This window comes from Zalophus californianus, chromosome X (assembly GCF_009762305.2).
Source record: "Zalophus californianus isolate mZalCal1 chromosome X, mZalCal1.pri.v2, whole genome shotgun sequence".
NCBI classification, from domain to species: Eukaryota; Metazoa; Chordata; class Mammalia; order Carnivora; family Otariidae; genus Zalophus; species Zalophus californianus.
In genome coordinates this window covers 20962828-20977609 of record NC_045612.1, presented here as the reverse complement: position 1 = coordinate 20977609, position 14782 = coordinate 20962828, and the positions used below count along the sequence as shown (strand labels likewise).

General features: G+C 46.8%; 1 protein-coding gene across 2 annotated transcripts in view; it reads right to left on the bottom strand.

Annotated features, from left to right (window-relative positions):
• Positions 1-1034: 1034 nt before the first annotated feature.
• Positions 1035-14782, bottom strand: part of AIFM1 (apoptosis inducing factor mitochondria associated 1) — a 33393-nt gene continuing 19645 nt past the window's right edge. Inside the window, exons 7-16 of one of the 2 annotated variants that reach the window (XM_027607872.2) lie at positions 12637-12721; positions 11868-11944; positions 10634-10742; positions 9045-9152; positions 8611-8699; positions 7767-7907; positions 5149-5291; positions 3327-3451; positions 1618-1814; positions 1035-1294 (exon numbers count right to left, since the gene is read on the bottom strand). In XM_027607872.2, coding sequence (XP_027463673.1) covers positions 1223-1294; positions 1618-1814; positions 3327-3451; positions 5149-5291; positions 7767-7907; positions 8611-8699; positions 9045-9152; positions 10634-10742; positions 11868-11944; positions 12637-12721 — 1146 coding nt within the window. In that variant the 3' untranslated portion in view covers positions 1035-1222. The remainder of the gene's footprint in view (positions 1295-1617; positions 1815-3326; positions 3452-5148; positions 5292-7766; positions 7908-8610; positions 8700-9044; positions 9153-10633; positions 10743-11867; positions 11945-12636; positions 12722-14782) is intronic. The other variant, XM_027607874.2, reaches the window with a different exon arrangement.

Here is a 14782-nt window from a genome sequence, read left to right as displayed (position 1 = left end):
TAAGTAGCAATGAGCACCGCAGAATCAGTCCTATTTCATACGACGTTAGGTGAGTTTTCTACATATGGATTGGGATATGCCATGCATCAGATCATATTTCACTAAACCTGTGTACATATAGTAAGAACCTGTCCTGGTGCAGCTAATTTTTTTTTTAAAGATTTTAAGTAATCTCTACACCCTACATGGGGCTTGAACTCATGACCTTGAGATCAAGAGTTGCATGCTCTTCTGACTGAGCCTGCTGGGCGCCCCAAGATTTGATTTATTTATTTAGTTAGTTTTTGTTAATTTTTTTTAAAGATTTTACTTATTTGACAAGAGACACAGCGAGAGAGGGAACACAAGCAGGGGGAGTGGGAGAGGGAGAAGCAGGCTTCCCGCCGAGCAGGGAGCCCGATGCGGGGCTCGATTCCGGGACCCTGGGATCATGACCTGAGCCAAAGGCAGACGCTTAATGACTGAGCCACCCAGGTGCCCCAAGATGATTTTTCAAAGTTAATTTGAAATATAAAAAATGAGTTGATTTATGAACCTCTGACTTCTGTTCTTGGGAAATCATCTGTAAAGTGAGGTGTGTCTATAAGCCTATTTTAGGTCAAAGGGGCGAGGGGAGAGATTTCTAGTTTGAGGGACAGTGCATGGAGGAGTTGAGATGGGAAGTGAGAGATCACGATCCCTCAGAGAGTCAGTCTCAGGTTTAGCCATGAAGCACCAGGTCTCTGAACCCTTGCTTCTTTTGCAGTAAGTGATCTTTCTGGCCCCTTGCAGGTCCAAGCCAGTTCTGAGCAGGACAACAGGAATTGTTCCGGGTAAAGCAGAATCTGTTCCGTGTGTTTCTGTGTTCACTCATTTAACAGTGGATGGGGCCAGAGAGACATTCAGAAACTGAAAGCAGTTGAGAGTGTGGAGCAGGGAATACAAGGCCGAAACAAATCACGCACTTGGTAGGAGCTCCAGTGTGCTTGCTTGCTGATATGCACAACTTTCCTCCCTTCGCCCACCCGTTCCCTTTCAAAGAGAACAGAAGTTAATTTAGAAGAATCAGGTTTTATTTAGTGATGTGAACATTAAGAATCTGCCTACATGATTGAAATATTCACAAAGGACTTTACCATTCACACTCATATGCAGAGGAAGTCTGCTGAATAAAAAATGCTCCTTTACTCATCCAAGCTGCTGTCAGGGACAGCAAAGGGCTTGCCTGTTCCACTGGGGGGCTTCAGTCCTCGTGAATGTTGAATAGTTTGGCTACTTCGTTGAGATCTTCGTGTTGCTCACCGTCTTTAATGATCTGAGGGAGAGAGGAACAATGGGTCACCGACTCGCTTCGTGTGCGCCAGGCCGGTCTGCACAATGGGGAGGCCTGGGCCAGTCCCCACGTCGCCCTGGGAGGGAGCTGTGGGAACAGCCTTCTGTTAACCCCAAATGAGTGTGTGCCAACTCCCCGGCCACCCAGCCAAGTCCTGAGTGAAAAAGAAACGCTCCCGAGCCAAGGCTACACCTTTGTTCTGCTCAGGCACAGGCTGACCCGGGTGGACAATGCACAGCAGGGCACCCGATGAAGTCCGGGGTGCGTTTTCCCATCTTCCTCGAGGAGCGCTGACAGGTACCCACCTTCCTTGCTATTGGCATTCGGTTGAAGATGTTCCACAGCACGATCCCCACCACTACTTTGTCCCTGAGGTAGAAGATGACACCTTTGCCGTAGTCCTCCCCTTGGGCAGGGGCCTGGGGGACTACAGGATTGCTGGGAGGAACAGCGATTTCTGAGGCCTCAGACTCTGTCTCACTCTCTGAGCGGATACCAGTCCCTGTGGCCAACCCCCAGAACAAACAAAATAAAAACAAAACAGAGTCAGTTATGAACTTAGGAAATTCTAGAAGGCAAGTATCTTCTGACACCTGCTTCAACCTGCTCCTAGAGGATTTGTTTTTGTGCCCTCTTAGTAAACACTGGCCGTCTCCAGCTCCTCTCCACTGGCAAAGCCGACCAAAGCTCTTCCTTGCCGTCTCCGGGGCACTGCGTCAGTCTGACCTGGAACTTCCTTCCCTTACCATTTCACTTTAAATGTATGCTATAGATTCTTTCCCAGTATCTGGATTTCTTCAAACTGCAGAAGACTAGCTCTTGTCCTCTGAGAAACATTCGAGAGCCGCACAGTCCAGTACAGTAGCCACTAGCCACAAACAGCAATTCTAGTTCCGTTATTAAAAGGTAATGAAAATTTTATCTATTTTAACCAAAATTAAATCAAATGTAAAATTCAGTTCCTCATTTGCACTAGCCACATTTCAAGTGCTAAACAGCCACACGCGGCTAGGGGCTATGTAGTGGACAGAGCAGGAACAGAACACTGCCCCTGGAGCAGAAAGGTCCACTGGACAGTGCTGCTAGAGAGGTCCTCTGGCCAAAGCAGGAGAGGGCACTTCCATACGGACAAACCGCAGTGCAGGGGGTTCCTCCTGGGGAGGGGGCATGCTGTCCTCTGAGAACAGTCAGGCTCCGAACAATACTGCCCAGGGTACAGAGTAGTGCTCTGGAGTTTCTTAGTCCCCGGGGCCCTCTCCTGGATCCACTTCTCCGGAGAGGGCCGGATGAAGGAGCGGGGGTATGTTACCCACTTGGATTACACAGGAAAAGGACCTACATGTCCATGTAATGTCTTGTTCTCTCCTTTAAAGAGCAACCTGTTCTTGAAACGCCTCTGACAAGAGGACACGGAGGTTAAATAACTTCAGCTAGGGTCATGGGAGGGAGAGAGAACAGGTCTAAGAGTTAATGAAAGAGTCGTGTGTGGGAGAGAAGTTCATTCCGTGAGAGGTGCCTCCCGTCCAAAGAAAACCTGGCAGTAAGATGTGACAAATGGAATTACAGGCAGCTCAAGAATTACTCGGTCCAGTTCTTCACGGCCCAGGGTCCGTGGAGGATTGCAGGTCCTACACTAAGGTTCTTGGGATTAGTAGGAGGCTAATAATAATAATGATAATAAAAAATAAAAATCTTAAAAGTTCAGGTTTTCTTCAGCACGCAGGGCTTCCTAGTCCCTAGCGGCAAACTAAACCAGAGTTGCTGAGCCAGCCGGGGCCCGGAGGAGAGGACGAACACCCACATCTGAGTCTACGCTCTGACCAGGTTACCTGATTTTGCCAGCTCTCAGCCCAAGAAAGAGTAAGGACTTCGGGTTGGGTTTATTTTAAAGCACAACATGAAGAAAGGCTTTCACTGACAGTTCCCTCTGGCCAATACAGAAACCCCTTGTTCAGGAGAATCTGGACCACTGCTTCTCAACACTCTTCTCAGAGAAGTAGTTGGGCTTCCTTACCTGACTGCTCTGTGGCAGATTTTGGGTTGTCTTGTGCAGTTGCTTTTGCAAACACACCGACTGTGGGCAAACTACTGTCCACAAGACCAATAGCTTCATAGCCAACATCGGGGCCCAAATCACTCCTAAGGAAGGAGAGACAAGAGGGTGTTCTGTCAAGGGGACTGCAAAGAATGACACGGTGGTATATTTTTTATTTTTTCTAAGACACCACACTTTGATTCATGCCAACCAAAGAACCTGGTATGTGCAACAAGGGAAAACGCCAAACTGATCGGTCTGCTTGCCAGGGCATCTGGGGACAATCGTGAGAAAGCACTGTTATCCCAAAGCAGCTTTTATTTTCCTTAAGAAGCCATTATACATATCACATATCCATACACTGATCTACACTTTCTGAAATTTATCCATGCTTTTATCCCTTGGGGAGTGATGGGTTCATCAACTTTACTATTCACTACCTTCCTTTAACTCAACCTAAAACTGCCCTGCTGGCGCTGTAAAGGGTGCTCCATATTTACAGAATTCAGAATCTGAGATCCCTTACAGCTTCATCAATGGATGGTATCTCCTCTGAGCCTTCATTTGTTCAAGGCTGGAATGCCTCCATCCACTTGATCATTTTATTTTAACTGTTCTTCTTGGGATGGTTTTGTAATCACGTGAGGCTACTACTCATGGTTTTGTTTCTGGTGCTCTACCTTTTTCCATCATTTAATTAAATAAGTGATTAAGTAAGTAAAATTTGAGGATAGTTGACACACCGTGTTACATTCATCTCAGGCATACAGCTCAGTGATTTGATGAGTTTACACACTGCTGTACTCACCACAAGCATAGCTACCATCTGTCCCCTTATGCTATTTGAGTGTCATGGACTAAATTCCTTATGCTCTGCTTTTTATTCCTGTGTTGTCATTTCTTGACCACAGAAGCTCACTGGACTGGTATATTCAGGGAATGGTCTACAGTGACTTCTCGGATACTGGTCCTGAGACCTAACTGATGATTATCTACCTATGGACTCTTTTGTTCCTAACCGCATTATCTTACAGGTGTTGACCCCGAAACCCATCTGTTATGTTTCTGCTGCCCGCTCACAAAACTGTGTGTGATTGTCTTGAAATGTATTCTCACCAGCTGAGAAGTTCCCCAATAGAAACTGCTTAGAGGCTTCTGAAACCTTGAAGTTTTTTATGCATCCCATCTTTCAAAGCAATAAGAGGAGAGTGTGCCAAATAAGGCCAATCCCAGTACTCAGGAATGTCCCTTGCTAACTTTTTGCTATTCAGAGAACTGTCTATAGATGCCTGACTTTGAACTGCTGATCTTAATTAAGGGTTACATATGAGTGGGCTGCTTTTTTTTTTTCCTCTTAAAGTAATCCCTGCACCCAACATGGGGCTCAAACTCATGACCCTGAGATCAAGGGCTGCATGTTTCACGGACTGAGCCAGCCGGGTGCCCCTGGGCTGCCTTTCTGTCGGTACGTTGGGCTCATTAGGGTTAGCACCGAAGAACAAATGAAAATATGCTGCCATCTCTAGCTAAGAGTACACGTTTGTACCGCCTCCTGCAGCTCAAACTCTGAGCTATTTTACCAGAAGTGCTGATGCCATCTCCACGCATTCACCTAGTCTGACTTATGCCAGGTGGGGCCTTTTACCAGAAGGCTGCTTGGGTGTAGAATGCATGGAAACAAGACAGATTTTTTCTCCCCTCTGTATGAAGCTAATTGGCCCACACGGAAACCAAACTGTAACTCTGGTCGCATTAATTCTGTGTTCTAACCAGTTGAGTCCGCAAGGTACAAAACTATTACCAGAACATTGACTGATGCCAGTATGGCTTAGCAGCTCCAGTCATATTTTCTCCGGCCAATCTTCCGCTCACAACAGCGTGATCATGGTGCTCTACCCTCCTCCTACCCAACTTTATATCGTAGAAGCATGCAGCATCTCCTGCCTTTGGAAACAAGTACATTATATGAGCACATGATAAAAAAAAAAAAAATGACAGAACATACATTTTGAGGGCTCAAAAAAAACCCTTGTGCCGTTAACTAATTAGTGTTTTCCATTTATGGGCCAGAATCGCACCTACACTTAACTAAAAAAAGTTGAGATTCCATTTTTAAAAAACTATTCTATGCTAACCCCCCAAAACAAAAAACTATTTCTATGCTTCCACAATGCGAACTGAAATCTTCTATACTGCAGCTCACACCTATTTCTTCTCTCATTCTGCTCTTAGCAGAGACCGAATATTTAATAACTGTGATTTGCAAAATATTCTTTCCTATGCATGGAAACCAGTTTTTAGGTATGAGACCGCCTCTCACCTAGAAATCTTTTCCAAGATAGGATTTTCTTTTTTTTAAAAGATTTTATTCACTTATTCATGAGAGACACAGAGAGAGGCAGAGGGAGAAGCAGACTCTCCCGCGAGGGAGCCCGAAGTGGGACTCGATCCCAGGACCCTGGGATCACGACCAGAGTGGAAGGCAGATGCTCAACTGACTGAGGCACTCAGGCACCCCAAGATAAGGTTTTCTTTTGGTCATTCAGTATCTATTCGTTCATTCACCAAATATTTATGGAAAACTTATTTCTGTACAAAGCATTATACTGTCTGGGTGGCTGTGACAAACCTGACCCCCACTTTGCCCACAAAGAGCATATAACCTACCTGAGGAAGATGCAGCATCATCCCTCACTAGAATGCAATGCAAACCAGCAGGGTGCCATGTGACAGGTACAGAGTAAGTGAGCTCAGTGTTTCAAGCAGAGAGAGAGCCTCCGGCTGGAGGTGAACAAGGCCAACATCACTAAGGACGTGGCACGTGAGTGCTCTAACCCTTTGTGGCTATTCAGACTCCCCCAAGGCAACCTAAAAATCTAACGTGAGCAATGGTGAAAAAAACTATGAAATCCACCTGGTGGACAATTATACAGTCTTTAGAATCTGAAGCAATGTGGAAAATACATTAGAATGGTAAGTAAAAAAAGAGAACACGAATGTTTATTGTAGTACACTCACCATGACCATCTACAACAAAGGGAAAAAAACCTATGCAGAAGAAAATGAAGGGAAGGAAATACACCAAAATATCGGTGGTTGCTGTAGGTGATTTCCCCCCTTTCTCTTTTTTTCCTTCCCCCTTTCTCATTCTTTTTTTTTTTTTAAAGATTTTATTTATTTATTTGACAGAGAGAGACACAGCGAGAGAGGGAACACAAGCAGGAGGAGTGGGAGAGGGAGAAGCAGGCTCCCTGCGGAGCAGGGAGCCCGATGCGGGGCTCGATCCCAGGACCCTGGGACCATGACCTGAGCCGAAGGCAGACGCTTAACGACTGAGCCACCCAGGCACGTCCCCCTTTCTCATTCTTATCTGTCTTCCATATTGAGTGCATATTGCTTTTTTAAAGATTTATTTATTTTAGAGAGGTGGGGAGGGGCAGAAGGAGAGGGAGAGTGAGAATCCCAAGCACACTCCCCACTGAGCATGGAGCCCCATATGGGGCTTGATCTCACAACCCCAAGATCATGACGTGAGCCAAAATCAAGAGTCGGATGCCCAGCTGACTGAGCCACCCAGGTGCCCCTACATATTGCGTTTATAACAAGTTTTAAAAAATCCAGTATACTCTAGGCGCACCTGGGTGGCTCAGTCAGTTAAGCGTCCAATGTGTGATTTCAGCTCAGGTCATGATCTCTGGGTCCTGGGATCGAGCCCTGAGTCGGGCTGTGCGCTCAGCAGCGGGGACTCTGCTTGGGACTCTCTCCCTCCCTCTGCCCCTCCCCCTGCTCATGCTCGCTCTAAAATAAATAAATAAATCTCTAAAAAAATGCAGTACACTTTATCTTTAAAAAAAAAAAGCTTTAAGGGAAAAACACCCTTCTTAGTTGCAGAGTCCATAATCAAACACAATACACTTGTAATGATCTAACAATGGGGAAATTACCTCATGGTTCCTACATACTATAGTCTTGTTTGTGTCATAACATTTTTTAAAACAGCTAAAAATAGTGCTCAAAGATAACGAAAACAGAGTAATTTTCCCTTCTAGGGAATGTTATAAAACTGCCTCATCCTCCATTCCCTGGGCTCACTTTCGGGCAAAGGGAACAGCGGATCCATCTGAAAGCTGGGCACATGCCCATCAGGGCAATGCCGATGGCAGCTGCCAACCATAGAACGGGAAGAACTCTATTTCGGTAGGCGCACACACTGTTCATTTCCTTTTCCACTAGCTTGTGGCATGCAGCCATACCTGATCTTGTAAATCAAGTAGTGGAGTTTCTGTTCTTCACCCTCGGCCTCCAAACATTCTGACTCTATCTAGGCAAGGTGCTGACGAGCTTTCGCACACTGCCAGGCAGACTTGCTCACAGGCTGGGGACAAGGAACCATGCCCACTTGTGCTGTTGCACACTTACCACCCAGATGTTGGAGCGGGCTTGGAGCTCTGCATTTACCCGGAAGCCACCAAAATCAGAGTCTATCTCTAGTCCACCCGTCTTGGCCAACTCAACATTGGGCTCCAGGCCCACAGCTGCCACTATGTGGTCAGTTTCTACCTGAGGAAAAAAAAAAGAAATAATTCAGCCAGAGGCAACTGGGTGGTTCAGTCGTTAAGCATCTGCCTTCGGCTCAGGTCATGATCTCAGGGTCCTGGGATCCAGCCATGCATCGGGCTCCCTGCTCAGCGGGAAGGCTGCTTCTCCCTCTCCCACTCCCCCTGCTTGTGTTCCCTCTCTCGCTGTGTCTTTCTCTGTCAAATAAGCAAAATCTTTTGAAAAAAAAAAAAAAGAGTAATTCAGCCGGTTACCACAGTTTCCATGTATGTCTACGGACATAGCAACTGTACTTTATTTTACTACGAAGTGGAGCTTTACAAAAAAAAAAAAAACAAAAATACAAAACAAAAAAACCCCCAACTCACTGATTAACTCACATAACTCTGGTAAACAGATTTAAAGGTCTACTTTATAAACTTCCTCCAACACAAATCTACCCCACATTGTCGGAACAGAAATCTGCCACCCTTGTAAGGTCTCAAAAATCTGTGATACAGACGGGAGGGGGGAAGTGGTTCACAGGTGTCTACTCTGGCTCTCATCATTCTTATTTTAATGGAGAGAATAGTTCATTCAGAAAATTATGACAGTGTTAATGGTGGCTGCCACGAAAACTATCCACTGTTATCAAACGAAGGAGTAAGAATGAGGAAAGGGGAGGGGAGAGCTGGAAGGTCTTGGCAGCCCATCTTCCCCTCCTTACCTTCCGGCCATCTTTCAACTTGATGAGTAACTTGCCACCACTGACTCCAACTGATTGCACAATCGCATTGGGAAGCACCTTAACCCCCTCTGTGAAGGCAAACAAGACCTGAGGCTGAGCGTGCGAGCGTCCCACCTTCATGACGAGTAGGGAAGATGACTAAAGGCACCCCCCATCATAAAACCAGTAATCATCAGCACGTAGGCAGCCTTGGGGAACTGCAAGAACCCACACCCACAGTTCATTTTTGGTACTTCCGGGAATTTGGTGCGTCAGATTCAGATCGCCTATAGGAACTTGGCTGAGTGGAGAATGGTAGAACTATTTCATCTGCCAGGTGATATGGCTTATGTCAAGGGGGTTCCCAAAGAAGCCAACTTTGCGTTAGGCCTCATTCAAAGGAAAGAGCGGCAGCATATGGAAAGTCTCTCTACCTCGTCTGACTTTTTCCATGGTCCAGTTGCTGAGGTATTCAGGGAGGATCTTTCCCATATTTCCTTTCTCAGGGAAGAGCTGAATCACTTCTGTACCCAAAGCTCGAGCTGGGAAGAAGAAACACAGTAGGTAGAGCAGGAGGCAAAAGCCAATCCTGGGAAGACAGGAAGAGAAGTGAAGGAGCAGCAGGTTGCCATTCGTGACACACAGGGCAATGCTGCGACCTAGGCCAGAGCTCCTATTTGTGGGGCACTGACAAGGCAAATATAACAGGTGCCAGAACTGCTGTCCCTGGATTCAACTACACACCACACTAAGTGCATTACACCCAGGAATCCGCTCAGGCTCACGCCTGTGCCTTGTGGCCTCTGAAGAGGAAGCACCCTCGTGAGAAGATGCCCCGATTTCACACAGCCGAAAACTGACATTAAGGAAAATGGCTGTCACGAAACATTCAAACTGGAACACACAGAGCTGTCGAACTGGGAAGCATGGTGCGTATGAAGAAATTCTGACTTTTACAGGGAATAGAAGTTCAAATATACATACAACTCTGTAGTCTACATTGCCCTTACCATCTTAATAACTCACTTTCCTTACTATTTTATTTCTTTTTTAAAAGACTTTTTTTAAAAAGATTTATCAGGGGGCATCTGGGTGGCTCAGTAGGTTAAGTGTCTGCCTTCGGCTTGGGTCATGATCCCGGGCTCCTGGGATCAAGCCCCGTGTCAGATCCCTTGCTCAGTGGGAAGTCTGCTTCTCTCTCTCCCTCCGTGTGTGCGCACGCATGCTCTCTCTCTCAAATAAATAACATCTTTAAAAAAATAAAAATAAAAAAATAAAAGATTTATCAGATGCTTAACCGAATGAGCCATCCAGGCACCCCTAAAGGTTTTATTTTTAAGTAATCTCTATACCCAATGTGGGCCTCGAACTCACAACCCTGAGATCAAGAGTCATACACTTGGGGCACCTGGGTGGCTCAGTTGGTTAAGCAACTGCCTCTGGCTCAGGTCATGATCCTGGAGTCCCGGGATCGAGTCCCGCATCGGGCTCCCTGCTCGGCAGGGAGTCTGCTTCTCCCTCTGACCCTCCCCCCTCTCATGTGCTCTCTCTCATTCTCTCTCTTTCAAATAAATAAATAAAATCTTAAAAAAAAAAAGAGTCATACGCTCTACCAACTGAGCCAGCCAGGCATCCCCTTAATACTTTATTTCTGAGGAGTCCTGGCTTAGAGGCTAGAGGAAGGGAAAGAAAGCATTTCTGCTCAGTTGCTCAGATGACAGCTTTTTGGTCACTAAGGGATTCCTCACGAGAACTAAGCTCAGTGCTTAGCTTTTCACCATATAAATCTTTTTTTTTTTTTAAGTGAACTCTACCCCCAGTGTGGGGCCTGAACTCACATCCCCAAGATCAAGAGTTGCATGCACTACTGACTAAGGCAGCCAGGCACCCCTTACCACATAAATCTTAATCAAACTCTTTCTACTGATCCTGGCAAATGCATCCCTGGAATTTGTGAGAGCCCCAAAAAGCATGGGATATAAAACCAGAGAAAGAAAAATTGAGGTCACTGCTCAGTACTCACCCTTTCTGCCAAGAGCGCAGGCCAGTTCACTCCCAAGGAAGCCCCCACCGATTATCGTAATTGACTTGACTTCCCGGGAGATCTTTTCTAAGGCTCTGAAGTCTCCAATCTGCAGGATCACACCAGTTTAGTGCACTCATTTCCCAAAGGGGCATAGGATAATACCAAGAAATATTTTCGGCTAAATCTTTGACATGTAATTTGCACATAAAATCTTCTCCTTGTAAGAAGTGGCTCAATTATAGCCTCTGTTACTGATGTAAATTTCTCGCCCTTGGAACATTCCTTCTAGCATCAGTGGTTCTCAACTGGGGGCAGTTTCACCCCCTCTCCCTCAGCGGACATTTGGTAATTTCTGGAGCCATTTTTGGTTGCCACAACTGGGGGTGAGGAAGTGCTCCTTGCAGCTAGCAGGTAGAGGCCGGGGATGCTGCTAAATATCCTATATGCACAGGCCAGCCCCTCACGACGAACAGTCATCCAGCCCAAAATGTCAATGGTGCCAAAGGCTGATAAACCTTATTTGATCAAGAATTTAAAGGATGGGGGCGCCTGGGTGGCTCAGTCGTTAAGCGTCTGCCTTCGGCTCAGGTCATGATCCCAGCGTCCTGGGATCAAGCCCCACATCGGGCTCCTTGCTCTGAGGGAAGCCTGCTTCTCCCTCTCCCACTCCCCCTGTTTGTGTTCCCTCTCTCACTGTGTCTCTCTGTCAAATAAATAAATAAAATCTTTAAAAAAAAAAGAATTTAAAGGATGATAGCCATCTTCTCAAATACCCGTAAGAGTGGCTGGAAAATTTCAGCAGGTGTCCCGAGTAAAGCACAGTGTTAAGAAGCAAAGCGCCCCCCCCTTCCTTTTTCACTTAGGTACTCGGGTTTTCTCTTCAAAGTCTCTGCAGTAACATTTGCAATGGAAAATGCCAAGAGGCTATAAGGAGTTCCAATGACTCAAAGGCATCAGGAACAAAACAAGTATGGAAGAGCAATTGGGAGGAACTATAGTAAGCAATAAAAAACACTAGATGTATTTTTCGCCTAGGAGCTGAAAACCCTCGAGTGAGGTATTTGAGGTGCAGAGAGAGGAAGTGACTTGCTCAAGGCCAGATAACAAGTCTATAGAAGAGCCATAAATAGAACTCCCATCTCCCAATTCCTGGGTAGTTACTTGGGGACCACATGATTATGCTACCTCTTCAAAAACCAAAAACAATGAAAGCACTAAAGCAGACAATTACCTTTCTGAAAAGCGTTGTTCTACTCTTCACCTCTGCTCCAGCCCTATCAATGGCAGACAGACTTCTTGGAGTGCCTCCTGGAAACAGGAGGAGGAAAACCCTTTAGCCCAACAAGCGAGGAGCTAGCCCAACAAGCAGGGAGCTAGCCCAACAAGCGGGGAGCTAGCCCAAACGCTCCCCCCGCCAAAGGTGGTGCTGTGGCAAGCGAGGTTCTGCTGGTGCCACCTCAGCCTCCACAAGGCCCAGAGGCTTTGTTTCCCTTCACCTGGCCTCCCAGCAGGCTTCTGTCATTTCCTTGGAGAAGCCATTTGTGAATCTCTACAAAGGGCCCGCCCTCCCTGGAGATGGCCACAAGGCCTCGCTTTTTCCTTCCCCGGTCCCTTCTAGGGGCATCGCCAGAAAGCATGCTATGTTTGTTTAAGCGACCGCTTCAGTCTCCTCTCTCGATTTCTGATCGGAAGTGGCAATGAAGCTGTGAGGCTGTATCACTTCTGGGGCACAGGGCAGAGAGCAGAGGGCAGGGGCTAAACGGGGGGAGGGGAAAAAAGGCCATCCTCTTCAATACCCATCTGTGCCCTTACCCAAAGGAGCAGCAGGGGTACTCCAGAAGGGCTGCTGATCAGATGCCTGTAGTTAGCTGGGCTTTGCACCAAGAGAGGCCACCCACTTCAGGGAGACTGGGTTTTGGTTTTCTTAAGATTAAGTAGTGCCTTCTATACTAAAACTTGAATGAGCTGTACCAGGGAAATCTGTCTGGAGAAATACTCACCTGTTGCAATCAAGCACTTTTCATAGGTTATCTGAGAGCCATCGTTAAGTTTCACCACGTTGCCTCTCACGTCGAGCTGCACTACCTGGGACACACACAGAAAGACAGAGAGATGAGTTAGTTTAAAACGCTTTGGTATCGAGACGTAATTCACGTAACATTATACTTACCATGTTAAAATGTACAATTCGTGGTTTTTAGTATATTCACAAGGTTGTGCAACCATCACCACTATAATTATAGATCATTTCCATTACCCCAAAAAGGAACCCTGTACCTTTCAGCCATCAGCCCAGTGAGAAGAATTCGTTCTTGACCCAGGGTGATCCTCAAGAAACCATTTCTAAGTAATCACTGGCACCGCAGTTTCTGGTACCCAGCCTCTTCAAGTGGTCATACTTTCTTAAGCAGCCAACATTAAAACAAATCCCCACAGTCCCCAAAGTCCCTGCCCAATTTGTGGAAATGGAGAACAGAGACGGACTTTTCTGCTTGGCTTTCTTGGAAACCTTATTTCCTGGTTCACACCGCTCCTACATCCTCAACATTTTTACAAGCTGTTTTGTCTAACTTCTACCCTTCGCTAGAACTCAGCTCTCCCGCCAAGCATAGCTCACACGTAGAGACCTCTCATTCACGCACACTCCTCCCCCATCACACCCAGGGGTGGGGGTACTGGTTGCTGCTGCTGCTTCCAGATTCGTGGGCCCTCACGCCCTTCTGAGAAGCACCCACCTACATCCTACCAGTCACTGTTATGCAGCCACCTCCCGGTCACTCCTCGTTCACTGAAGACCTAGGAAGTTGGCTCATCCTTTTCCTCCTGAGCCACATCCAGAATCCTCTCTCTGAAAGCTCTACTTCTACCTTGAATATCCCATTTTTTGGTCACAGTTTGCCATTCTTCCAGCTTTCTTTCCAGTCCTGTTGTCACCTATACTCGCTTTTTATTTTCTCTGCTTACCCAGTGGGCCGTTCCATTCCCGCTAATCTGGGCCCATGCTAGATCACCCAAACTGTTCTCCTGCTACCACCTCTAATTTCCTTGCACCCTCCTCTTTCTTATGGTGAAGAGCTTGAGATCTGGAGTCAGAGAGACTAGAGATCCAGTCTCTGCTCCCCTCTCTACTAGCTGCGAGGCCATTCGTTCAAGACATACTTATTAAGCACCTACCATGTCAGGGACTGCGTTAAGGATTGGGGACATGATGGTGAGAAAAACAGATACCTTCCCTGTCTCCAGAGTCTAGTAGCCAAGGCAGACAATTTAACATATACAATCAAGAGTGAGAAATGCTCTGATAAGGGCAGTACAGGTAGCCCTAGGGACATGTGATAGGGGCCCTCCATTGAGCCTTCTGGAGGCAACGACATAAACTGTGATTGGATAGGTGAGTAGTTTCTTTAGCCTTTGGTTTGTCCTTGGGTAAGCTCTCTCTTCAATCCAACCCCACTAGCTCAACCGTCACACTGCTCACTCTCAGATAACCAACCACCTGGTCCCCTAGTTTATTGCAAGAACAAGTGAAGCCATTAGATGTGATCCTCCTCGGCTTCCCACCTCCCAACCCCCACCTCCGTCCTTCCAGCTTCTGGGATGAGGTGTCCTTTCTGTGCTGTTCCTGTGCCTAAGCCCCATTCCCTTCCTTTCTCGCCCAGAACCATCTCCTGGTAGTTACCACTCATTCCTCCCCTTCCCTGCTGACATCTGAGGCCTTCAGCCCGTTAACATACGTCGGTCTGTCCCATCCTCAGAGCCCCACCTCTGACTCTACGTCCTCCTCGAGCTCCTACCAATTGCCGTCTCCCTTTTCTCATTTAAGCTTTTTGAAGAAGTACTTGATCTTCTTTTCTGACTTCACGATGACATCTGAGCCACTAAGTCTATATGGCTCATTTTACAGTTTTCTTCTGGCCAGACTCCTTTGCTGCAAGGAGGATGTGATCGTTCTTCTTGAAACTCTCTCCAACTTCGCTCAGCCCCTGTCCCGGGCTCTCTTCCTTTAATTTCTTTCCTAGTTCCTGTGATCTCTTCTTCAGTCTGCCTCCTAAAAGTTGGGTTCTCCAGGGTTCCATCCTTGCCCCACTCCCCTCTGACTGCAAAGTTCTCCACAGGCGGCCTCACCCACTCTCATGGTTTCAACTC